Source organism: Mauremys reevesii, linkage group 2 (genome assembly GCF_016161935.1).
Source record: "Mauremys reevesii isolate NIE-2019 linkage group 2, ASM1616193v1, whole genome shotgun sequence".
In the NCBI taxonomy this organism is placed as follows: Eukaryota; Metazoa; Chordata; order Testudines; family Geoemydidae; genus Mauremys; species Mauremys reevesii.
In genome coordinates, this window is record NC_052624.1 from 177,008,083 (window position 1) to 177,033,673 (window position 25,591).

At 44.7% G+C, this 25,591-nt stretch overlaps 1 protein-coding gene across 9 annotated transcripts in view; it reads right to left on the reverse strand.

Annotated features, from left to right (window-relative positions):
• LOC120398677 (TBC1 domain family member 7) overlaps window positions 1-14,808 on the reverse strand; it is a 30,466-nt gene extending 15,658 nt beyond the window's left edge. The window contains exons 1-7 of one of the 9 annotated variants that reach the window (XM_039526227.1): window positions 14,668-14,768; window positions 13,268-13,644; window positions 12,892-12,993; window positions 8,868-8,987; window positions 7,994-8,074; window positions 4,262-4,449; window positions 2,981-3,118 (exon numbers count right to left, since the gene is read on the reverse strand). In XM_039526227.1, the coding sequence (XP_039382161.1) occupies window positions 2,981-3,118; window positions 4,262-4,449; window positions 7,994-8,074; window positions 8,868-8,979 (519 nt within the window). In that variant the 5' untranslated portion in view covers window positions 8,980-8,987; window positions 12,892-12,993; window positions 13,268-13,644; window positions 14,668-14,768. Of the gene's footprint in view, window positions 1-2,980; window positions 3,119-4,261; window positions 4,450-7,993; window positions 8,075-8,867; window positions 8,988-12,891; window positions 12,994-13,267; window positions 14,626-14,667 lie in introns of those variants that run through there. The other 8 variants (XM_039526229.1, XM_039526231.1, XM_039526233.1 and 5 more) reach the window with 8 other exon arrangements.
• Between the last annotated feature and the right edge of the window lie 10,783 nt (window positions 14,809-25,591).

The window sequence follows — 25,591 nt, forward strand, 5'->3', positions numbered from 1 at the left end:
GCCGTCCTTCAAAGTTTGGATCCGAGAATCCGTCTTCTCCGAGAACAGCCCTTTTGTATCAAACGGTAGGTCCTGTAGCATATATTGGACATCCGGCGGCAGGGTGGAAGACTGCAGCCAGGCGATACGCCGCATCGTGACACCGGAGGCCAAGGTCCTCGCACCCGAGTCCGCAGCGTCGAGGGCGGCTGTGATGGAGGATCCAGACGACCTCCTCCCTTCCTCCAACATGGCTGCGAACTCCTGGCGGGAGGCTGTCGGCAGGAGCTCAGTAAATTTCGCCAGGGACGTCAAGATGTCAAAGACGTACCCGGCGAGGAGGACCATCTGGTTGGCAATCCTCATTTGCAGGCCTCCTGCGGAATAGACCTTTCGGCCTAGCAGGTCCATACGGTTCGCGTCCTTTGACTTGGACGCAGGAGCCGGTTGGCCGTGCCGCTCCCTGTCATTAACCGACTGGACTACCAGGGAGTCCGGGGTCGGATGTGTATACAAATATTCATAGCCCGTGGGAGGGACAGAGTACTTTCGTTCAACACCACGGGCTGTAGGGGGCACGGACACTGGCGTCTGCCAGATAGTGGTGGCATTCTTCTGCACCGTCCGTACAAAAGGAAGCGCAACTCGCACCGGCATGTCCGCCCCGACAACGTTCGTAATAGGGTCCTCGTCTTCCTGCACCTCCTCTATGGGCAAGGCCATAGCCGTCGCCACACGACGAAGGAGGTCCTGGTGAGCCTTTACATCAATGGGAGGAGGCTCCTTAGTCGCTGCGCCGGCCACAGCCTCATCAGGCGAGGACGAGGAGGACAACCCCTGGACGACCGCCTCCAAAGAGGGGTCCGCCACCTGCTCGTCGGGGGGTGCGGGCTGCGCGTGGCCCTGGGACTCCGACGCTATAGCATCCGCCGCCGGTAGCGAAGGGGCCGGTCGGGATATCGTCGCCTCTGGGACCCTGCGCTCGGACGCAGGAGGCCTTGGTGGAAAAGGCACCCCCTGGGCCTCATACTGGGCCCATGGAACCCAGAAGCCCCACGGTTGTGCCCCTTGAGGATGGCCTTGTGGGGTAGGTGGCAGGAGTCCGTATCCGTCCGTGCCGGAAGCGACCGATGCGGGTCGAGATGGCCATGGCGGTGCCGAGGCGCTCGCAGAGTGCGCTGCCAAATGGGGCAGTCCGTCCCCGGATGGCAAAGAAGCGCGATGTTGCTCCGGTCGGTACCGGGAAGGCGACCGGGAGTGACGTCCACCACGGTGCCGGGAGCTCGACCGGTGCCGGGAGCTCAACCGGGACTGAGACCGCCGGTGCCATGAACGCCCGCGCGAGTCGCGGTGCCGGGAGCGGTGCCGGGACGGCGATCTCTGATGGTGCCGACGCGATGGCGACCTGGAGCTCGTGCGGCGTCGGGAGTACGACCGGTACCGCGATGACGAGCGGTACCGGGACTGCGACCGACGTTTTGATGGCGATCGGTACCGCGAAGGCGAGCGGTGCCGAGATCGCGAGCGCCGGGATGGAGACCTGCCGCGGGACCGGGAACGGGACCGGGAACGGGTGCGTCGTCCATGTCGCCTGTCCAGGGACGGTGGCCGGGTCATTCTAGCCGGCTTCCCCGCCGACACGACAGCCCGCACTGGCGGTGCCGGGGGCCGGAGGCCTGGCGCCTCTATGAGCTGGATCAGCTCTCTTGCGGAAGCGAATGTCTCCGGCGTTGATGGCAGCCGGGGCTCAACCGCGGATGGCACCGGGGAGCGTGGCGGCGCCGGACTCGACGGGCCTTGCGGCGCCGGAGTCAAGGGTCCGGTGCACGGCTTGTGCACGGGCACCGCGGGGGCCGCAGGCTGCGCAACCGCTCTTGCAGAGTCCTCAGAGCGAACCTGAGCCAGTGCCTTCGCCAGTCTCTGCTTCTTCGCGGGCGAAAGCGAGCGGTGCCGCGACTTTGCAGCCGCTTTCTGTATCGGCGGCGCCGCGGAGGTGGAGCGGCTCGGTGCCGCCGGTGCGCTCTGCACCGAGGCAGTTCGCGGTGCCGGCGCGGACGGTGCCGGTGGTTGAAGCGACGCTTCCATTAAGATCTGCTTCAAGCGGATATCCCGCTCTTTCCGGGTCCGCGGTTTAAAAGTCGCGCAGATCGAACACTTGTCTGTTCTGTGCCCTTCGCCCAGGCAACGGAGACAGGCGTCGTGCGGGTCTCCGATGGGCATAGGCCTCTGGCACGCCGCGCAGGGCTTAAAGCCCGGTGCCTTGGGCATGAGCCCGCACCGGGTGAGGTAAAAGGGGAAACCCCCCCCCTTTTACCTTATCAATATACACTAACTAACTATCTAAGAAACTGTCAAACTAACTACTAAACTAACTATATACAAAAAGAGATGCGAAAGCTAGGGTCGTGGAGAACGAAGAGCACTCCACAGTTCCAACTGGCCGTCACGGGCGGTAAGAAGGAACTGAGGAGCGGACGGGCCGGCTGGGGTATATAACTAGCGCCATAGCGGCGCCACTCCAGGGGGCGCCAGCCGGCCCGCCGGTGTTGCTAGGGGAAAAAAGTTCCGAGATGCCGTGCACGCGCGGCGCGCACACACCTAACTGGAATGCATAGGAGCAATCACTCGAAGAAGAACCCAGTGGCTCATAGCTCTGGATATCCGCGGCAGCGGGTTACAGATACAAAAGCTAAAACATATCTCTGCTCATTTTTTGTGTACATTTTTGTTTAACTTAAAAGTCTAAAAATTCAAAATGCTATGGAAACATGTTTTAGCAAACAAGATCAATTTCTTATACCACAAAGTTCCAGGGAATTTACAAAGCACAACTGGAGGCTTATATTATTATTTTATAGTAGCTAGCAGCAGAATAGAACCAGGTCTACTGACTTCCAGTCCCTTGCTAGCTCCTAGACGTAGCTCCCAAGATGTTCAGTGCATACCAAGTCACATCTCCCCCCCACTCCACCCAGTGTCTCTTTTCACAAACAATACTTACCAGCTGTGGTAACGAATCTTTGTATTTGTTGTTTAACTGATTCACAAAACTACTGACAAGCCAGTAGCAGTCGATATTATCCTCCACCACTTCCTCCATGGCTTTAGCTATGGCAAGAAACACTTCGTCTTCTGGTTCCTAGAAAACAAAACAGAAAATTGGGATCCACAGAATTGTTGGGCTGCCCGTGTAAGTTATTGTGATTCCCTGACCCTGTAATTTTGATAGATGAACTGAACAAATATGTGAAACGAGAAATGGTACTGACAAAATTCAAGCATTTGGCACTAACTGCACAACTGTATTTTCTATAAAAACGGAATAAATAAAATAAATAAAAGGGGTTTATATTTTTAAATCAAGTGACAGAAGTTTGGTGTGTCTCAGTGGTATAATAGAAATAAAAAGTTATCAGTATCAGGTGACATGAGTCAATATTAATGGTGTGTGTTCTATCAAATAAATGGGGCCATCCTCCTCCCTTTTACACCACAATGTTTGCTAGTTTATAGAATTGCTCTTTGCTTATAGATGTTGTGTACAGAATGATTTTGTTTTAGATAAAAGGCCACTTCTGTAGACTTTTAATTACCTGGATACTAGTAAACTCTCCCTCATGGGACAAGGCACCTTATTCTCAAAGTACAACTCAATATGTACTTGAGATGCATGCTGTCTTCCTTTCACTAAATGTTAGATTTCCCTGTCACCAAGATTATATCATGCTCTCTGCTTTGAAACACAGAAAGGAAATAGAAGTCATGGAAATTAACTATTAGAGAGCAGAACTCCCATAATCAATGGTCAGGTAGTCCTGTAGCAGCACTAAATACTTGAATAAAACCCCCAAACAGCTCAGGTTAACAAAAATGCAAGGTTAGTAAATTGCATTATTTAGGAACACAATGTAAGTTGCACTAAATCACTGCTTTTAGTGGCCCAGCCCCAAGACATTCAGGAATCTCTGCTGCAGCACGATTCTCATTTGCATTAAGGCATTTCAGACAAAAAGAAATGAAGGTAGGAGCTAGAATACAAAAGGCAACAAAGCCCAGAAAAAAAAAATATAGAAAAGGTTTTAAGGCATAAAAGCTTATGCAAGAATTTGTGGGAAATGAACGAATTTACAGTTTGAGTAAAACCTAGAATTTGATATTAGTATCCTGTCTTACACTCACTTCATTTTGTCTCTGTATATCTTTCACGCTATTAATAGTTTCAGTGTAATGTTTCTTTTGTCTGAAAGAATTCTGTTGAAAGTCAAAAGAAACAATGACTGACCAGAGGAAAAGCCAGATTTCGAGGCAACCTTCCTGACTCCAGTTGATGCATGCGAAGGAAAACTTCAACCTGTGGGGTAGAATCCTTGATAAACCGAATTACTTGGAGGGCATGATACACATCCCTATATTGTTCCGTTCGGTACTTCATCACCAGAGTATGAGATTCATGGTGAGGAGGAATAATTCCTAAAAAAAAAAAAAAAGAGAGAGAGAGAGAGAAGGAAAGCAGTGAATCCCCTTTCTAAGGGGCTATGCTTACTTCAATATGTACTAATATACACCCTGCAAAAGATGTAGGTCCCAATCATGCAGCTCTTACTCATGTGAGCTTGGGTAAAGTTACAGTATAGAATCCTATAAAGTCAAGACGACACAGACCAAGCAAATAATAGTATTTATTAAAACTGAAGGTCATGTGTTGACTGAATGCAGGAATGATTTATTCACAGACTTGGTTTACTGATCCCCTTTTAGGCCTCAGCATCTGGCTGATCATTTTTTGTCCATGAGGTCACTGGAGGCTGGTATGTTGAGAAGAGGTTTCATTGTTTGGAATGAGGAGGAATTAGTTTAATGATGTAAATGCATTTAAAAAAAATCAAAACTGCCATTGGCTTGGATTTATCTGCAGCATTTACTATATTGCGTTTCCTGTGTATTTGTGCTGAGTCTTCCTTTCGTTTTGGAGATAAACGTAGATGCCGAACAAATATTTTATTCCTTAGCAATAAAGACATTCATGGTCTCATAGAAAAAACAAAATGGGCACTTCCTATACAAATACCTTACCAACAGCATAACAAATCAGCAGCAGCTTAGATTGAAGAGCAGTTATACAAAAACAGAACAGTTCCCTTTCCAAAATTCTATAGTCCCTCTAAGAATATCAGGGTTGTGTGTGCGCATATAAGTAACACAAAGGTACTGTGCAACTTTCTTATTTAATTTACATTACCCATAGTGGAACCTTCTTTACTACACCTTGGCAGGAGGAGTAAGCGGAGTCGACAGGGGAGCCGCAGCAGTCGACTCGCCACCATGAGGACAGCCAGGTAAGTCGAACTAAGATACTTCGACTTCAGCTACGTGAATAGCGTAGTTGAAGTTGCATATCTTAGTTCGAAACCCGCCCCCCCCCCCCGCTAGTGTAGCCCAGGCCAGAGAGATCAATCCTCCTCTGAATCAGTGGTGGGAAGTAATTTCAGTAACACAGGATGAATCAATTTCAGGTAGAGGCCCCATAACCATGTCAACCAAAGAAGCATGTAACACACTAAATTTTCCTCACATAACACAGCTGATTATGTTAAACGCCTATCTTTCTACCACCATTACAAGAAGGATAAGTTATCTTTCCACTGTCCCAATAAATGATTTATGATATCCATAACAGACAGCAAGTGTGAAAAATCGGGACGGGGTGGGGGGTAATAGGAGCCTATATAAGAAAAAGACCCAAAAATCAGGACTACCCCTATAAAAATCGGGACATCTGGTCGCCCTATAACAGACTCATATGACATCTTTCCTCTAGTGCGCTCTTAACTGAGCACTTTCCTTCATCCTAATGACTTCACCTCACTTAGGACTTTATCTTGCTACCACTGAAGTTAACAACAAAACTGTCAGTGACTTCAACAAAAGTAAGATCTCAATGAGGCCAAAGCAGAAATGCTCCTATGTATCACTAATGGTGTAAAACTAATCACTAGTTTTGTAGGAACTAATCAGAAGGCGGCACTCTTCAAAATTAGTCTTGAATCAGATTAATCTGCTGCTTTTGCCTCTCTTTAAATGAAGGAGAATAGTACTCCCAAGTGTTAACCCAGGAAATCACAGAATTTGAGTACCAAACAAAATAGATATAGACACTTTTCTTCAAACTGCCAGAGCAAATCAGGCTGCATCCTAACAGCTAGGATTGAACAAGCCATCATAACTAAGCAAGTACATGCTGCTAAATTTACAGGTTAAATCTAGAAAACTGACCCTAGGCAGACAGAGAAAAGGGAGTCACAAAAAATGCAGTGAAGTCTATAAATCATTTTAGTGCAACAGACCCTCCACTTAGCTCTAATGAGCCATACTTTGTTGAGGAAATTAAGCAGGATATATATATGGCACACTTTATAACCTGGGAAGGCATCAGCGCCTGTCATCTTTCAAATCCAATTTTAGAAGTAGAAAATTGAAAGTAGAAGTAGAAATGGAGAAGGCTGTTGTTCCAATCATCAAGGCAGAGATGTTTTGGATTGTAGTTCCTGATGAATGTTTACACTAAGAAAAATCTTTGAAGACATATTACAAGCAATCCTCCCTGCACTCAACTATTCCTTGTGCCTCAGCAGACCCAAGATGTCTGTAGAATGTTTTACCCTATTCTGGGTTGTTTAACTGAAAAGAGTTCACATATTTAAAATTTCCAGACTGAGTTCTAAAATGAGATTTGTAAACATGTTTCTTACACTTTCTATATACTCAGAATCAGACTAAGATATAAGCTGGTATATAAAAAGACACAGACGGACTCAACCTACCCAACATTTCATTGTATTATAGGGTTGTACGATTCACAAATCATGGTGTCTGAGGCAGTGAACAAATGCTACTGGCTCTAAACTGAATTACAACTTTGCACAGAAATTCCTTTGTGCCGTTAACAGTGAGGTTTTGGATGAAAGATCTTCTGCTGTTACTTCTTAACACCATCTATATTTCTTCCTCACAACATTTTAAAGGATTCTAAATCTCCACAACTTTCAGTTACCTGTCTCAAGAAATGTGTTTATCCCTAGCTTAATTCTGCTATTGCTCAGGGTTTCATTATGTATGATCATTTAATAAAAGGAACAGTATCACAAGGTTCAGAATCAACTGTTAGGTTTTGCACCCAAAAAGTGTTTACAAATCTTAACATGGACATTCATTAATTTTTAAAATAATTCACTTTTGAAATTATTTTTAAATAAAGTGAACAAAAAATGTTTAACGAGAAAAGTTTTAGACAGGATTTAAACATTCCTCTACAGTGTTTGCAACCCAGGCACTAATAAATCCAATAAACTGAAAAAGCTGTTCCGAAGCACCATTAATACTGTTGGAATTAGTAATCTGACTCACTTGCTACACAGAATCTAGGGCTTGGCCTATTTATGGTCCTGGTTTCCTTCTCCTCTCCAGTGGCAAATATCATTTAACATCAGAAGAAAAATTAGAGCTAAACTTTGTTGGAAAGCTTACTACAATAGGGAGTCTAACCACAGACATATTCTATTAAATAATCAGTTCAACACAAATCCCTAACTTTTTAAAATCTAGTTTTGATCAGAGATTCAGTTTCACTTAGATGTCTAATGTTTTTTGACAATACTGAAAACCCTGTTAGATGTCAGCTATTTATATTAAACATCTAACTTTACCCACACTAATTATTCATATCATGTCCATGACATTATAATCACATTTATAGAAGTTAAATTCAATTACCTAATTTTGTAAAACCGCATGTACATGAGTTCCCAAAATGCATGCATAAAACAAAGTCAAATTGTTGTTAACTTGCATGTGTACATTAAATGTTTTCTGTGTGAAACTTGCGAGTACGCAGAAGCGGACCCAGGTCTATCATTAGCAACTGGTCACAAAACGGAGTATTCCATGTTTTTACTATCCCCCAAACAAATGACAAAATACCCAGCTTATTCTAAAACCACAGACTCACATGTCATACCTAAAAGCACCTTCCACACCAGGATACGATACATGGATGGGAGAGGAAATCTTTGACTAAATGTGCAAAGCTTCTCAATATCTGCAAAGAAAGCAAATATTTTTCAAAACATTTTATACTTGAAATATTTTCAATAACAGGACAATTCTTTAGTTGCAGATCTACATCTGTAAATTGCACTTTAAAAGGACTATCAATAAAAGCTAATCCGTTTTGGTTCAAAATGGAGAGAAGTGTCATACAAACTGCTCCAATGATTCTACTGAAAATTTAAATCTTAACTCGATTTAAAATGAAGCCATAGGTACACTAGATCTAATCAATGGGGGAAAATGACGTTTTAGGCACTTTTGAAAAATGTGTTGCTGCCTCAAGACTACTTACAAATAAGCTCTTTGGGGCAGAGACCATGTCTATCTTTCTGTTTTCTGACAGACTTAGCACACCTCAGAGATCAGTAGAAATAATAATCATATCACAATCCATTGTGACTTTGAGGAGGAGGAATTAGCAGCAGAAGCTGAGCAACTCCTGAACAAAAATTACTTTCATACAAACATTTTCAGTTTCTTGAGCATAAAGAATAAGAAGAAAAATAAGCAAGAGGTTCTAAATAAAATATCCACTGCTTCTCAAATGCACCTATTGGAAGCTATTAGTACCACTGAAGTCTAGAATATCCCCTAGCAATTTTAAATACTACTCTTTTTGCAACATTACTATTAATATCACAGTAAAAAACATAAAAAGTTTAAAGACAAAGGATCAGAGGTGCTAAGCACCAGCAGTTACCGCTGACTTAATTTAGTTGTGGGTTTTCAGCACAACCAAAAATCATGCCCAGAAAGTACAGGAAATAGTGGGATCAACTCACCCAATCGATCATCTTTCAGTAGAATTTCCAATGATTTCTTTTCTTCAACACCACGAAATCCCACTTTTTCATAGTAGACAGAGCGGAAGTTTCTCTGAGAATCCTCAGCCATGTTTCATTCTGAAGGAGAAGGTAGGGGAGGGGGGTTCAAAAAAGTAACAACACACTGTTGGACATAATTTAGAGAAAACTGCCTTTGTATATTGATGAGAATTAAGTTCCTTCATCTCTATGGCATGAGTAACATCTAGTGAATCTGAAAGACTTTCAAGACACGTGCATCCTTAGGCAGACACCACTGAAAAATAGAGACTTTGGACTAAGTAGGGTAGATCTAACGGCGTCAGATTTCAAAGAATAAACTGGGTAATAAGTTACATTGCTTTAGAAAAATAAAGACCCTTTGTTTTGTAAAATCTATTAAAACACTATATGATTATTTTGTGAGAAATCTGACTGCTGACAACCTTGGATAAGTAGAACTACTATCCAGACAAGTAAAACTGTCAGTACCTACTACACAAGGATAACCGAGGAACCCAGAGATAGGCCAAGCTTACATCAGCCAAAAGAGCATTAAGCTCAAAGAGTACAGGTGGATGAATGCAGACCTGTCAAAGACTGTGCAGATTTCAATAAGACACTCATGTTGTCGGCATGCACAGCATCAACCACAACCCTGAGCTTGTCATTCTAGATCAAAGAAATAAATTATCCCTATCTTAAAAAATATGTTGTATATTATGCAATGTGTACATTATATTTTCTGATAGAAAATTTCCATTGTGATTGAACTCAATTTTTTACAGAGAGGATCTCTCGTAATTTGAGGATTTGCAAAAGCTAAGAAGCACTATGCTGGAACTCAGAGTAATGAAAAACAATCCTGACCTGGATGTCCAAAAATATATGGCAAATTTGACAAGATTTTTTTATTATTATTATTTGGTTTTGGAGCGAATGGCACAAGCATAGAGCCTTTTTCAGCTATGGTTCTCTAGTGGCTTGTAGGAGGACCAGGAACAAAACGTATTTATGGATATACGCAAAGCACCTGATCTTGCAAAGACTTATGAACGTGCTTAACTTCAAGCATACAATGAGACTATTTATGTTTCAAGTTAAGCCAGTGTGTAGGTCTTTGTTGTATCAGGGCCAAAATTAGCACCCAAAACCAAGTGGTAGTAAAAGATTTGGGTTTATTGTGTTTGATCAGATCACATTTAGATTTCAAACCTAGACAGACACTATTCACATTACTGGTGACATATCCCTCCTTGGGGATGATGCCAAAATGCCTCACTTACATAAACACTTTGACATATAATATTGGCCAAAACCAGCACTACCCAGCACTCCTATTCCATGCATCTATGCAGGTGAATTTAATAGTCACCACACTACGTGGGGCTATAAAACAAATGAAACCAATGGCAAAGATCTCATGGACTGGATATCTGAACAAGACTTACAACTAATCTACAAACTAAAACAACAATCAACATTCCATTCAAGCTGCTGGCAACATGGGTACAATCCAGACCTAACCTTTGTGTCTAAAGACCACATAACACTAAGTACTATCAGCATTTTCAAACAGCCAACACAGGCCTATAATGATCTACATAGGCATCCAACTTCATGTGTTCTTTCCAAAACAGGTACCATGATGAAATTTTGCTAAAACTGATTGGGATGCCTGACTGTTGAGAAAACTGTTGCAAGGATTCCAGCGAGACCAAAATGCTATCAACGGTTCACAGAGCTCCTGAAAGTAGCAGGAAAGAAGAACATTCCCCGAGGCTTCCGAAAAAAGCACACTCCCTGCTGGACGAGAGAGACACAGGAGTTTCTCCGGAAATACAATCAGACCAGGAGCTCTCATACCGCAAAAGCCCTGCTACTCTTTTGACACAGGAATACACCAGCGCTGGCTTGATTGTGTACAAAACCTTGATTTTACACATTCAAGTTGTCAAGCCTGGACACTACTGCAACGTCCTGGGGCCGCTAGTGCCAGAGTACTAGCCACCAAAAAAACAGCCAAACTCAATAGCCTCCAAACTGGTAGAGAACACAAAAGGACCACTTGATAAACACACAAGAAGAGAAGTATCAGAGGGGTAGCCGTGTTAGTCTGGATCTGTAAAAGCAGCAAAGAGTCTTGTGGCACCTTATAGACTAACAGACGTTTTAGATGCATGCATCTGACGAAGTGGGTATTCACCCACGAAAGCTCATGCTCCAAAATGTCTGTTAGTCTATAAGGTGCCACAAGACTCTTTGCTGCTTTTACAAGAAGAGAAGTGTATCAACAACTCTACCGAACACTTGCATCAATCCCCTAAGGAGAACCTGTCACTGTCAGCATTGAGGAAGTAAAAGAAGGCCTTGCCATGATGAAAAAAGGGAAGGCTGCAAGCCCTAACAGTATTCCGCCAGAATTCCTCCACCATCTCGGCCCCAAGGGACTCCAATGGCTAGCAACATTGTACTCCGTTACCTTAAGAATAGTACGGATCCCTGAAATATGGCATGAGTCAATGGTAACTGCCACTCCAAAGCCTGGAAAGCCCCGATAAAGCAGGAAGAGATAGGCCAGGGGTTCTCAAACTGAAGGTCAGGACCCCTCAGGGGGTTGCGAGGTTACTATGTGGGGGGTTGCAAGCTATCAGCCTCCACCCCAAATCCCACTTTGCCTCCAGCATTTATAATGGTGTTAAATATACAAAAAAGTGTTTTTAATTTATAAGGGGGGTTGCACTCAGAGGCTTGCTATGTGAAAGGGGTCACCAGTAAAAAAGTTTGAGAGCCACTAAGATAGTAGAGAAATTGGCCTATGTATGACCTATAAACTTCTTCAATATATCCTCCTCAAAAGAATACGCTCTTTTTCTGAGCCAATTATCCCTGTGGAACAGGCAGGCTTCCGGCCAAAACATAGTTGTTGTGACCAAGTTCTGGCACTCACAACTCACATTGAGGCTAGCTATCAAAAAAACCTTAAAGACTGCCGCAATATTTGTTGACCTCTCATCTGCGTACGATACTGTATGGATTAAGGGCCTGATGCTGAAACTTGCTAAAATTATATCTTGCTAGCAAACACTTCACCTGCTGTGGACCATGCTGAGTAACAGATGCTTACAGGGGTACCTGGGTAGTAAGAACAGCTCACCCCATGTCATAAACAACAGGCTACCACAAGGCTCTGTACTTGCGCCAGCCCTTTTAATATTTACATAAGTGACATGTCTCCAGTTAAATCATGAAAATGTGGATATGCAGATCTTTTCATGACAATCCAAGCAAACCTCCATGACATTGAGAAAGCATTAACTGAGGACTTCCAAAGTATGGAACAATATTTCTGGAAATGGAGGCTCAAACTAAACTCTGGAAAAACAATAGTAAACACATTTCATCTTGATAACAGGAGTGTCAAAAACACACAAAGTAGCTTTCTGTGGTAAAAATGTGCAACACGATTACTCTCCAACATATTTCAGAGTGAAACTCAACACCACACTCATCTTCCATGACCATCTTGAGAAAGTAGCTGCAAAGATAAAAACGAAAGCCAACATAATCCTGAAACTAGCAGGTATAACCTGGGATGCATCAGCATTGCGAACATCTGCAACACAACAGCACTTGTATATTCAGTAGCTGAATATTGTGCAGCCACACATGATTTGTAGAGACCCAGATGAATACAGTGAAGCGTTGCATCATGGGAACCCTTAAGTCAACTCCAACACCCTAACTACCTGTCCTGTCTAGCATCACTCCCCCGCCGATACACTGAACTGCTGCAACATTCCGTGAAGCTCAGCGATTCCAGGAAAACAGTTGTCTTCCTATTGACCAAAACCTTGACAACTTCTCCCACCCCCTATCCCCACCCCAACATCTTAAATCCCACAAGCCGTTCTAGGAACATTCGTTTAGCCTCATACAATCAGGCTATGATCAGGAGGCTTGGCAAGCAGATTGGACTAAAAGAGAGTTAAAAAATAAGCACCTTGTGCCAGATCCCACGCAGAAGGTTCCTGGGTTTGACCTTCCACAGTCATCTTGGTCAACTCTGAACCGAATTCAAACCAACCATGGTAGATGCAGATATCTAATGCACAGATGGAAAATCAAGGACTCCCCAATGTGCAAGTATGGTTCCCCACAACAGATCATCCAACCTATCATTACCTACTGCCCAATTTATAAATATGAAGGAGGCATTACTGCAATAAATTTTGCTACTCCTGATGTAACCATTTGGTTCCATCAACTTCAGGTGAAATTGTAGTTGCTGCTTTACACCAGACATACAAAAGAAGTAGCAAAATGACACCTTACTACACCACCTTGCTATAAAATCTTTGCAAAGAGGGAACAATCACCTTTTGGCATGCACCTTATGGAGCTGTGTGGATTAGCAAGGTTCTACAGCATACACTCACTCTGGAGAAGCAGCAAGTGACAATTCAACCGTGTTGGTCCATACACACAGCTGATATTTTGTAAGTTTTCTGCAAACATCCACATTTACAAAGGAAAAGCTTCTAGCATATATGTATTTGGGAAAGTGGGGGAGGATGAAATTAAAATTACTAAAATTCCCCTCTGTGGCACCCCAATTCACACCACTCTCCTGTCCCTACCCACCTCCTCCATTGAGGCCAGGGGTGTTTGACACCTAGCAGAGATACCAGATGCACAGAGAGAAATAATGGGGGTGCAATATAGGGCAGAAGGGAACAGCAGTCTGCTACGGGAGCTAGATGTTGACAGAGAGGAAGATAATGGGTGGATGAATGGCTGATGATGAAGGGACTAGTGGAGTGAGTGGGTGCTATAGAGGGAGGAAATGGCTGAGGGGGATTGGTAGCAGAATAACAGGGTGCTGTAGAGGGAAAGTGAGCAGATGGTGGGGTGCTATAAGGATGATGGCTACAGGCCAGTGGGGTGCTATAGGGTCTGGGTGGTGGCTAGAGATCAGTGGGGTGCTATAGGGTCTGGGTGGTGGCTAAGGCCAGTGGGGTGCTATAAGGATGATGGCTAGAGCTCAGTGGGGTGCTATAGGGTCTGGGTGGTGGCTAGAGATCAGTGGGGTGCTATAGGGGCTGGATGGTGGCTAAGACAGTGGGGTGCTATAAGGATGATGACTAGAGCTCAGTGGGGTGCTATAGGGTCTGGGTGGTGGCTAGAGATCAGTGGGGCGCTATAGGGTCTGGGTGGTGGCTACAGGCCAGTGGGGTGCTATAAGGATGATAGCTAGAGATCAGTGGGGTGCTATAGGGTCTGGGTGGTGGCTATAGGCCAGTGGGGTGCTATAAGGATGATGGCTAGAGATCAGTGGGTGCTATAGGGTCTGGGTGGTGGCTATAGGCCAGTGGGGTGCTATAAGGATGATGGCTACAGTCCAGCGGGGTGCTATAGGGTCTGGGTGGTGGCTATAGGCCAGTGGGGTGCTATAAGGATGATGGCTACAGGCCAGTGGGGTGCTATAGGGTCTGGGTGGTGGCTATAGGCCAGTGGGGTGCTATAAGGATGATGGCTACAGTCCAGCGGGGTGCTATAGGGTCTGGGTGGTGGCTACAGGCCAGTGGGGTGCTATAAGGGTGATGGCTAGAGCTCAGTGGGGGGCTCCAGGGGCTGGGGGTGGCTCCGGAGGGTCGGGGCGCTACAGGGGCTGGGGGTGGCGATAGGGGGGGTCACTGGAGCTGTAGGGCGCCGGGGCACAGGACCCGGGACTAGACTCCCCACGCCCCGGCCCCCGCGGCCCCGGCTCTTTGCAAACCCTGCGCTGGGCGGCGGCCGCTCTCTGCCCGCACCGTGGAGCCCCGGCCCGGGCACAAACACACGACGGAGGCGGAGCCCAGCCCGGCGCAGGCGCAGGCGCAGGCGGGGGGGCGGGGCCGGAGGCCGGGCCGCGGGAGCGACACGCGCTAAACTCCACCCCCGGCTGAGCGCGGGAGACAGACCCTCCCCATCCACTCCGCCTGGGCGAGGGGAAAGAGGCACACGCGCCCGCCCAGCAGATCCCGGGAGAGGGACTGAGACCCAGAGAGCAGGTCCCAGCTCCGTCCCGCGTGGGAAGAAGGAGAAGGAAACACTTGGAGCAACCTCCCAACATCCCGTGCTGCCCGGCCTGCTGCCCCCCAGCGAGAAAAACCCAAACCTTGCTCCTCAGAGCCAAGCACGCAAACCACCGCGAGATGTTTAAAAAAGGAACCGGTGGGGTCTTTTAATTTGCCGTGGAAGCTTTGAACCTTTAGGGTTTACAGCTGGAAGCTTTTCTATGCAATTAGAAGGGCTAGAAACTTTGTTTTATAGACACTCAGAGTTTCTTTAATAACGTCACTCCTGGATCTGAGTCTAAGAACAGCACCAAACACCAAGAGACTCGTGAATTGGCAACACTGAAATTTTTTTTAAAGATCTAAACTTAGGCACCTAAATCCATTTATAGGCACCTGAATTTTAGAAAGAATGAGCATCAATTTGTTTTGAATCTTGACTGGCATGTGTAAGTACATGTGTGCAAGAAGAAACCATATTATAACACCACTGGGCAACAGCTCTGCTTAAACATTATTGCTGAGCATGTATTCAGTTATTTAAGTTTATTGCAGTAATTCTATACAGCACCAGATGGCAGACTGCTGTCATTTTTTTCTGCCTTTTTTGACTGCACGGTGTCAAAGCAAGGGATGGCACTTGTCTCTGTGCATGGAGTGGTTTATGGGTTCTGTTTGAGGTGTTCCTTTATGGAAACAAGCTTATCAGTTTCACACGCTTTAGAGTACTGTTGCTGATGCTCACTCAAACCTCCATCTTACTTTTATGTTAGGCCTTGTCAACAGTCAGAGCAGAATCATGCTGAGTTTTAAGAACGTGGACAACGGGGGTGAAATAATACCTATTACTGGACCAACATCTGTTAGTGAAAGAGAGAAGGGTTGGAGCTTACGCAGAACTCTTCTTCAGAATTTCCACGAAGCTCAAAAGCTTGCCTCTTTCACCAATGGAAGTTGATCCAAGAAAAGATATTACCTCACCAACTTTGTCTCTAATAGCCTGGGACAAACACAGCTACAACACATTCTCTGAAAAAAAGGTTGCTGCCAGTGCAGTTTATTTGAGTACAGTTTCCGTGTAAAGCATCTGTACAGGATTTTTTTTTAAACTGTGGTAGCACACACTGTGCTAAGGAGCTGCAGTATACTATTGTTTATTGCATTATCTCAACATCTAGAGGCCCTAATCAAGATCTGAGCACCATAGTTTCAGGTGCTATAAAAATAAAAAGTAAAAGATAATCCCTGCCCTGAAGCCTTCACAATCTAAAGACTACCCCTACCAGCATTTCTGAATCCAGTTTGTAGTATGTTTTACAGCATATTAGGTTTAGACACAACTTACACAAGCCATGTTACAACTGTGTTTGACCATAGCTATGTTTGAAAACAGTTTAAAACATGGTTATAATAGAGCCTAGTGTGGCTATCACCTGAGGCAGGAAATTAATGCAATTAATATGGATTTTATAGACATATGGAGTTCATTCTATCCAGGTTTTTGGTTTTCCTCACTATCTAGCCTCTCTTCAGGAAAAAAAATAGCTAACCGTTAAAGTATTTAAAAAACACAAATGAAACTGAAAACATTAACCACGGATAGTCAAAATGTATCATAAGCACAATGATTTCTACTACATGTGACCATGTTACATGAGTTAGTAAAGCTGGTTGCATTTTCAGTTAAACATTTGGCTGCTAAACTGTTGAAAACCGCCAATTGATTGTGCTTTTCTGCTTTTAATAAACATTTATTTCTTCTTGTGCAATGGTGCCTAACAATTGCCTACCCTGCACATCACTGAAATGTCTTCCATTGTACACTAGTTTAGCAAAGGACACTGGTAGTCACATTAACTAAAACACCATATTATAAGCCAACCTACAGATAGTATAAGCCAAATTCTGCTCTTATTTACACTGATGCAAATCTGGACTAACTCAATTTATTTCAGTGGATTTGCCATTGTAAATAAGAGCATGCAGAACATTCTAGGTCTAGGACAATCTCCTCCAGATTCTGAATAATACTTTATAACAATTGAGGCAGAGACTTGCTACAAAAAGAACTCAACCCAAGAATGAATTCAGTGCATGCTGGGAAGAGACTTTGATAATTTTGTCCATGCAGTGTATATTTGTTCAAGAAAGCCTGTTAATAACTCACTTGACTAGGCCACTTTGCCAATCTAAGGGCTGAATCCAGCTCTTGCTGAAATCAATTGAAGGAGTCTTATTGACTTCACTGGGAGTTGGATCTGGTCCACAGTGCTTCAAGGAGCTCCCAGAAATGCAGAGCACCACCCACCGCTCCTCAGTGCTGCATACCAAGTGAACAGTCAAATAAGAAATTCAGCAAATTTGTTCTCTTTCAGTTTTAAGTGATTTGTTCATTCCTTACAGGCAGTTTTCTTAATGTTTTTTCCCCATTGTGCCTTCTTCAGGGTTCATCCCACTAAGCAATAGTGCTGGTTATAATAAAATTACAAATATATTGTATAATATATAGCAATATATCTATTAAACTACCATAGCCTAAATGTTCAATTTTTTAAAGTGTGACAGAGATATCAGGAAAGGGGACACAACAAAGAGTAAAATGGGACTTGAAATAATATGGGTGTTAGCAGCATTATAAACTGATTAATAACTAATCCCTAATAAACTACTAATTAATTTGATGGCATACTGTATCTCTTGATTCTTACTTGTTAGTTGGAATGCTAATATATTTGTCTTTTACAGTGACATGTTGTTTTGCTCAAGTTAATTACCCACTGGCTTACAAAGCAAGATGAGTATGAAGCCAACTGGTGTTAATTATTTTATTGCATAATCTGAATCACATAGTGTCCATTGTTACCCATGAAAAGAAGTGCTTTTGCTAATAAAGCCAGAACAATTTTATGGCAGCCATGTCCCCTTAAGTATTATGGCTCCTTGGAAGTGCATTGTTTTCTAGTCCCTCTTGTATCATTGCCATATCAATGGGATGACGAAAGCTTATTTTGAAGCTGCAAAGATGCATAGTAATGTCATTAAATTATCAAAGGCAGATTGAGCTGTGAAAAGGTGTATGAAACACCAATGCAGTGGAATAACATCCACCATGCACAGCACAGGCAGCTACATCTGCATTGTATCAGAGTGCATGTGATGCTGCAATGTAGCAGAGCTGAGCCAAGTAAACCAGGTCTTTGGTTTCAGTTTTGCAGAACTAAACCTGAGCTAGCTTGTATCTGTGTAGAATTTTATCTGAACCAACTATAGATGCACTGCTCATCTGTTTGCAGGCACTCAGCCTCCGTACAGCTGAGACAGTGTGTGCCAAGTGTGCACCAATAGCCTAATGCACACCCCTTGTGGCTTATTGCCACAGTGACTGGATAATACACAATAATAACTAGCATGGGGGAAGGGCGTGAATAGTTAGTTGGGTCAGTCTAGATTTTCTGCAGATATGATTTCACCTCAGCTATTTTCTTCAGGAGAGTGAACATTTATATTAAGAACTGCTGTGTGCGGGGGAGAATATACTCTATTCATATAAGCATTTCATTGTGAGTTTGAGCAGAGCTGGGAAAACTTGGCTCCATTTCCTGGCAACATCCTGGCCACAACAGGATCACTCTATTGTTTACATTCTACCTGCAGAAAGAATGCAAATGTTTTAGCCAAAAATGTTCACAAACTAAATTCCTTGTTGAAGCCAGAAGGGGAAGAAATGACAGTTTAAGGTAATAAAACATAATTAAATGGTTTGGAGCAAAAGGGAGTTTAACCTTTCTTTTTAGCATGTCAGCACAGTAAGTAGGTTTGTCTCTAAGGAGATTGTGGACAGTATTTTAATCAGGGAAGCAGTTAAATAAATACAGTAGAAAGCCCCATCATATAACAATAGGGAGGGAGCCTGATGACTCACTGGGCAGCTGCCCTTGGAAACCTGGGTTCAGAAGTGCCCCCAGTTTCCCCTTTCCTCAGGCTAGTGAAGAGTGGAAGCATTGTAGAAGTGATGTTCACAAGTCTTAAGGCAGGAAGGGTGGAGACTGCAGATTATGAAACCTAAACAATGTCCAGAAAATGACTGCATACACATGTGAACTCTGGCTTAAGCAACCACCCAAGGAACCAACAAAATTCAGTTGCTTGGTCTGTAACTAAAAAACTAGTGCTAGAAAACTTGGATGGGACCATGAAAGTACCTAGGCACCTAAACTTATTCCCAGTTTTGGCTCTGCTGCAATCCACAAAATTCCTGCTGAATACAGTAGGTGCCTAAACTCACTGAGCCCCTAAGTTTTTAGAGTAAAATTCCCTTGGCACTCACATTTCTTCCTCTGGGCATGCAGACACCTAGCTCCCACCTGAGCACCAAAGCGATTCACAAACCGGGAAAAGATAGGCATTCAGTCACCTAAACTGTATATGTGGTGCCTGATCCAAGAAGTATAGTCAAAAACTGCCCACCAGATCAGGTCCCATTCAAAATCTAGCTTGAGGCAATACCACCTTATATCCAGGTGATTAGAGCATTTGTGATAGCCAGGTTCAATTCTCCCCTCTTTTGCCAGAGGGAAAGAGAGGATTCTCCCACTTCTCAGAAGAGTGATCTAATCACTGAACTATGGGATATTCGGACAAGGGGATCCCTCAGTGTTTCCTGTTGAAGCTGTGCATGCTGGACAAATAATGGAAGAGTGGCTGGAGCCAGGGGACTGGACCCCAAGTATCCCCCTCAGTGCCCTACCCTGTGGACTGCAATATCATTCTCTCTTGTGATAAACTCAGGACAGACAGCTGCAGGGGGTGGGGGGAGAAATCAGTCTCAGAGGGTTAAAAGGCCCTCCTCCCTATCAACTGAGGTGGGGTAACTACAGGCCAGGTTCAGCTGAGAAGGGGTTACCAGAGTATCAATTAGAATCAGCTGAGAGGGAGCTGCCTGAGGTTAATTAGGATCAGCTGATTCCAACTAAGGGCTGCCTGAGATCTTTTTAAACCCTCCCCTGGGGGAAGAAGAAATATATCCTGCTGCCAGTAGGGTAGGAGCAGAAAGACAGTGAGCCTCACCAGCAGGGGATCCTGTATTCCCTTTCATAAGGGAGAAAAACAAGCTACAAAGACTGGTGAAGGGAAGGAATGGACTTCCCCTATGCCACCAAGAGGGACTCTTTTACCCAAGCCTGCCTCACCAGGGCTAAAAGCAGTGGAGGCTGGGGAAACCGAGAAGGAGCCTTGCCACACTCTCTCTATGGCCCAATGACTATTTAAGTGTTTATCCAGTCACTAAAGTCAGAGAGAGAATGACTGAGTGAGTGAGCCATTTTGTATGGAGCCAGGCAGCCAGGCATTAACTCATTCACTCAGACAAGGGTTTAGGTACCTAAGCTGCTTGACTCCAGGTTCCCATTCAGGATCGCTAAGATTAAAAAGCAACAAAGAGTCCTATGGCACCTTCTAGACTAACAGATGTATTGGAGCATAAGCTAAAATAGGCACCTCCCTGCAACCTAGATCTACATACCTATCTCTAAGAGGGGTGGGGCTTAGCATACTCCTGGTTAAGTTAGGCAGCTCTGCACTTAGTATATTGGCTTTTGTGGATCACATTCTTAGGCACCTGTCTGACCCTCATTCATTGTATAGTGAGCTTAGGTGCCTAGCTAAGGCTTTGTGGACCCCAGTGTTGTTCCTGTGATTTGCTAGGCAACCAAAGTTAGGTGCCATAAAGCTCAGCATTGCAACGCCTAAGTCTCTTTGTGTATCCTACCCCTTGAGAATATGCTCAAGTGCTCACTTAAGACAAGACAGGAGACTGGGAACCATGGTCTTCTGGATTCTATGCATAACTCAGACTTATCTGACCTCAGCAATTAAACTGTGTGCCTCAGTTCCCCACCTGTCAACCTGTATAATACCTGTATTAAAGAGGTGGGAGGTGGTGGGGATTAAAGGGGTATTATAGCACCAACATTTTTTCGCAGTAGTTTCAGTACAAATGAAAAGACTAGGCCCCTGGGCTGAAGAGTTTACAGTTCAACTTAGATGTGACACAATGAGAGGGTAACAAACAATAGAAGGCAAAAATTATTAGTCCGTTTAGGCACGGGTGCCTCTTGATGGTTGGGAGAACTGATGTACTTTGAGATCCTGAAGCAAAACGTTCTATATAAGTGCCATTTATTATAATTATTAGAGTTGATCCTATTGTCAGGCATCACTGTACTTGCGAATAAAATGCTAGTTCCTTTTGTCATTCAAATTGAATCCGATTTTGTTTTTTTTAAATATCTATGTTTCCAAAACATCAGCTCACATTTCTAAATATCTCAGAGGGTCTTAAGTCCTGACAGACAACATGCCTCTCCAACATTTTTAATGGACATTTAGCACTATGCTATAGCCACTGAGGTGTGAGAGAGGCGTGGTCTTCTTGGAACAAACAGTGGGTGAAAGAGTGCTAGCATGTAGGTGTCAGCCAAAAAAGAGCAAGATAGCTGTCTTTAGGAATGGATTTCTGGCTTTACTGCACTTATCAGTACCATAGAGCTATGCCTGTGTCCAGGGGTTATTTCACTATAGCGCAGAGGTTCTCACAACAAATCTTTTGGTGGCCGCACTCTTGCTGGTGGCCACACTGTTCGCCCAAGACAATTAAGATGAGGCTTTACTTCACAGAAGATGGGCTATCTGCAATATTTTACCCCCCTCCGCATCTATCAACGGTGTTTTAGTGTAGTTAATACACAGGCAGGTTAAGGTTGCAGACAACAAAATAGTGTTTATTGGGATACACCACAACAAATTAGGACTCCCTACAACTAAGATAACACAAAGAATAACTGCTTAGTTGTTAACACAGCATAATGGGGATGAACCCCAGAGCTCAAATCCTTGCACAGTGGGGTTTTGCAAGAATAACAGAGAAGGACTATACCACTGCTTGTTGCAGACACTGGGCAGAAGAACAGGAACGCAGACGGGAACCAGGACCTCAGGGACAAGTGGAAGGATCAGGAACCTCTGCAACAGGTAAGTAGATCTTCAGTGGGAGGTCTTCTGCCTTCTACTCTTGACCTCGATGTCCTGCATGCTGAATGTGGACACTACACAGTATGATGGTTTAATGGGTGAGTGAGGGTAAATCCAAAGGAACCTTATTAGGTGTTGCTGGTCCATCTTCGGCCTTATTCCCTCAGCTAACAGCAAGGCTGGTGCTGTGGGAGGACTTCTATGCCTCACTGGAATGACCTGTTTTCACAGCACCCAGAGACACAGAAAGAACCAATCCTCAGGGCTTGAACACACCCTTATATATGTTCCCTGTTGCTGGGCAGATTTTACTATCACGTGGCACTACCTTTCCCGCCATTCCCTCTGCTTTGGCACCAAGCTTGAAAAAGAGCACCAAAAGAACTGAAGGAGAAGGGGTGCCAAGATGGAGGACAGGTTGTCCTTTCACCAATCCAAAATGGCGACTATGTACACTTAATAAATTGAACCTTTTCTACCCAACAACACTGACACTTTTTCCTAAAATACTTCGTTAACTTTAGGAAAAATAAATAAAAATGATAAAAATGCCCAAATACACATCCAAATCACTGTAATTTATTTATGTAAGGGTTTTTCTTTTCAAACTCAATAATAAAAATAATGCTGTGAAAAGCGATATATTTGTTAATATCACTTTTTGCACGACACTTAGTAGCTCCCTGGGAGGCTGTGAAAAGTGATGTGATATTAACAAACATACAAGTACACCTCTACCTCGATATAACGCTGTCCTTGGGAGCCAAAAAACTCTTACCGCGTTATAGGTAAAACCATGTTATATTGAACTTACTTTGATCCACTAGAGTGCGCAGCCCCGCACTGCTTTATCGCGTTATATCCAAATTCGTGTTATATCGGGTGGTGTTATATTGAGGTAGTGGTGTATCACTTTTTACAGCCTCCTAGCTAGAACATAAGAACGGCCATACTGGGTCAGACCACTGGGGGTGATGGATGCAGGGCCAGGAAGGCAGCAGGGCCAGGGGCAATGGGGGGGATGGATGCGGAGCCAGGGGCGGTAGCGAGGGCCAGGAGCAATGGGGGTGGGCAGTGAGCCTTGCATCCGTGTGGCCGGAGCCTGGGGTAGGTGCCCAGGTGAGAGCCTGCTGCTGCACGGGCAGAAGTCTGGGCCAGTGCCTGTCACTGCATGACCGGAGCTGGCTTTTGCTGCTGTACGGCCAGGGGTCAGCACCTGGGACTAGCACCACTGGAGCTCGAGGTCAGCATCCACTGCTGCATGGCCAGGGCTGGGGATCAGCTCCTGGGGCCAGTGACCACTGCTACATAGCCAGCATCCAGGCTTAGTGTCCAGGGCCAGTGCCCGGGATCAGCGTCCATGGGTCTGCATCAGAGGCCAGCGTCCGCTGCCATACGGCAGGGTCCAGGGATCTGCAGCTGGGGCTGGTGCCTGCCGGTCCGGAGCCTAGGGTTGGCACCCACTGCTGAAAGCCAGGGGCTAGGGGTTGGCGGCTAGGGTCAGGGCCAGGGCCCGTGGTCAGTGGCCAGGGCTGGAGATCAGCACCCACCACCTGCAGTCAGGGCTGGGTGGGTCAGCAGCCAGGGCTGGGAAATTCGCGCTCAGGGTCAGCAGCTGGGGCTAGCACCTGGGTCAGCATAATGGGGAAACGTGCGGCTGTGGGTCAGCACCTGGGGCAGGCAGCCACCATCAGGGGTTGGCGCCGCGCAGCCAGAGTTGGGCATCGGAGCCTGCCGCTGCGTGGCCAGGGGTTGGATGGAGCCTGAAGCCCCGTGACCGAAGGCTGGGGCCGCATGGTGAGAGCTGGGGGGTCAGCCCCCAAAACACCGTGTCTGGAGCGGGGTGTTGGTGCCCAAATCCCCATGTCTGGAGCCCTGGGCCACACAGCCAGGCTCCCTAAGTCCCACTGCCGAACCCACCGCCAACCACTCCAGGGCTGAAGCCTCAGCCTCACTACACACCCCATCCCCATAGGTCGAGAACTCACCTTGCTCCTTCAGCATTGTGTCTCCAGAGGTGGTGCAGGGCGGTGCATCCAGGAGCAATAGGGAGAGTCATCAAGGTGTTGAGTCATCAAGGATTGACGAAAGCTCACAGCTAAGTTTGACAATGTATTAAAATTCTGAGCACTTAAACATGAATGACTCTTCACACAGTGCCCCCCATGGGATGGGAATAATCATACTTACCTATTTTGCAGATGGCAAAGCTGAAGTAGAAAAGTTATTTATGTTGTATGAGGCCATAGGGAAAGTCAGTATGATCACTTGGTTTAGAATTCCTAAATTCCTTGAGTCTTCTGCTCAAATGATTAGACTTCATCTCTGCCAGTGGTTCAGTCATTGGTGATACACACATGGCCTATATTGGCTGCAATTTCACAGTCAGGCACAGCTGTGCTGTCAGTAATACTAGTGCAAAGACCATTTATGAAATATTTCATTTAGGGCCTGGATCAGACCCTATTTTGTGTGTTAAAAGCCAAATTCAAGAAGAATGATCCAGAATTGTTCTTTCTTGCAGTTTATCATTATGAAATGTACATGCAACTTTAATGTCTTCATTTTAAATTAGATGCAAGCTCAACTGGTCTGTGTTTTTATTTAATATGTAATAATTCCTATTGTGTCACCCCGGGGAGTAAGAGATTCACAATCTGGCCCACAATGAAAGACTCAACAAACAAAGAAACCAGTATCTTACTAATAATTTGCATTCATGTTGTACTTTTCATCATGGGATCTCAATTGCTGCTGGCTATATAATATCCTTATTTTATACATTGGACAACGAAGGACGGGGAGGTTAACTGTCTCATCCAAGGTCACGCAGCAAGTCAGTGACAGCTGGGAACAGAAGACTGGTCTCCTAATTTCCACTCCTTTTACTCATGGTCCCTAATCTAATCATAATTAATAGAACAAATCTAGTTATCATATATAATCCATTTCTAATATGCTGTAGTATGTGAACACCTGCAAATTAGGAATGTCTGTGCACGGTTTTTGTACCATTTTAATTATATCCGTTTAGAAAAGTGCTCAAAAGGTGGTACCTATACTGCTATAAACACCTTTATAAAACTGTATCATGTGTATAATTGTGCCCACACTAAGGCATTGCACCCGTTTAACTGTATCAGCTTCTAAACCAATATAGTTAAATTGGTACAAAACCAAGGTGTAGCTCAGCTCTTACTTAAAGGAATAATCAGTATGAACAACTCCAGCTCAGTTGCCAAGACTGAGACGTCCCATAGGCTGCTAGAATAACAGATTTAAAATGTCAAGTAAAGAAACAAACATTGGAGTCTGGAGACATATGAGAAGTATTTCTCCCTGCATCCTGCAGTGCATTCTATTCATTTGGGTGACTATTTCTATTCAGAGGGCTTCACTGAAGCCGCCAGTGATTTACCACTGCACTGTTTAGATGGCAGTGGCAGCAAGCAATTACCTGGCAAGCCTGCTGACAACCACCCCAGGGTAATTCTATATGTCTCTGGGGGTGCTATTCTGTGACTTTCACAGCTCAGTATTATGCTATAAACCAACAACCAGCAGGTAAGCTGTGCTAACAAATCTGTAATGATCAAGGGAAATATGGACCTATAA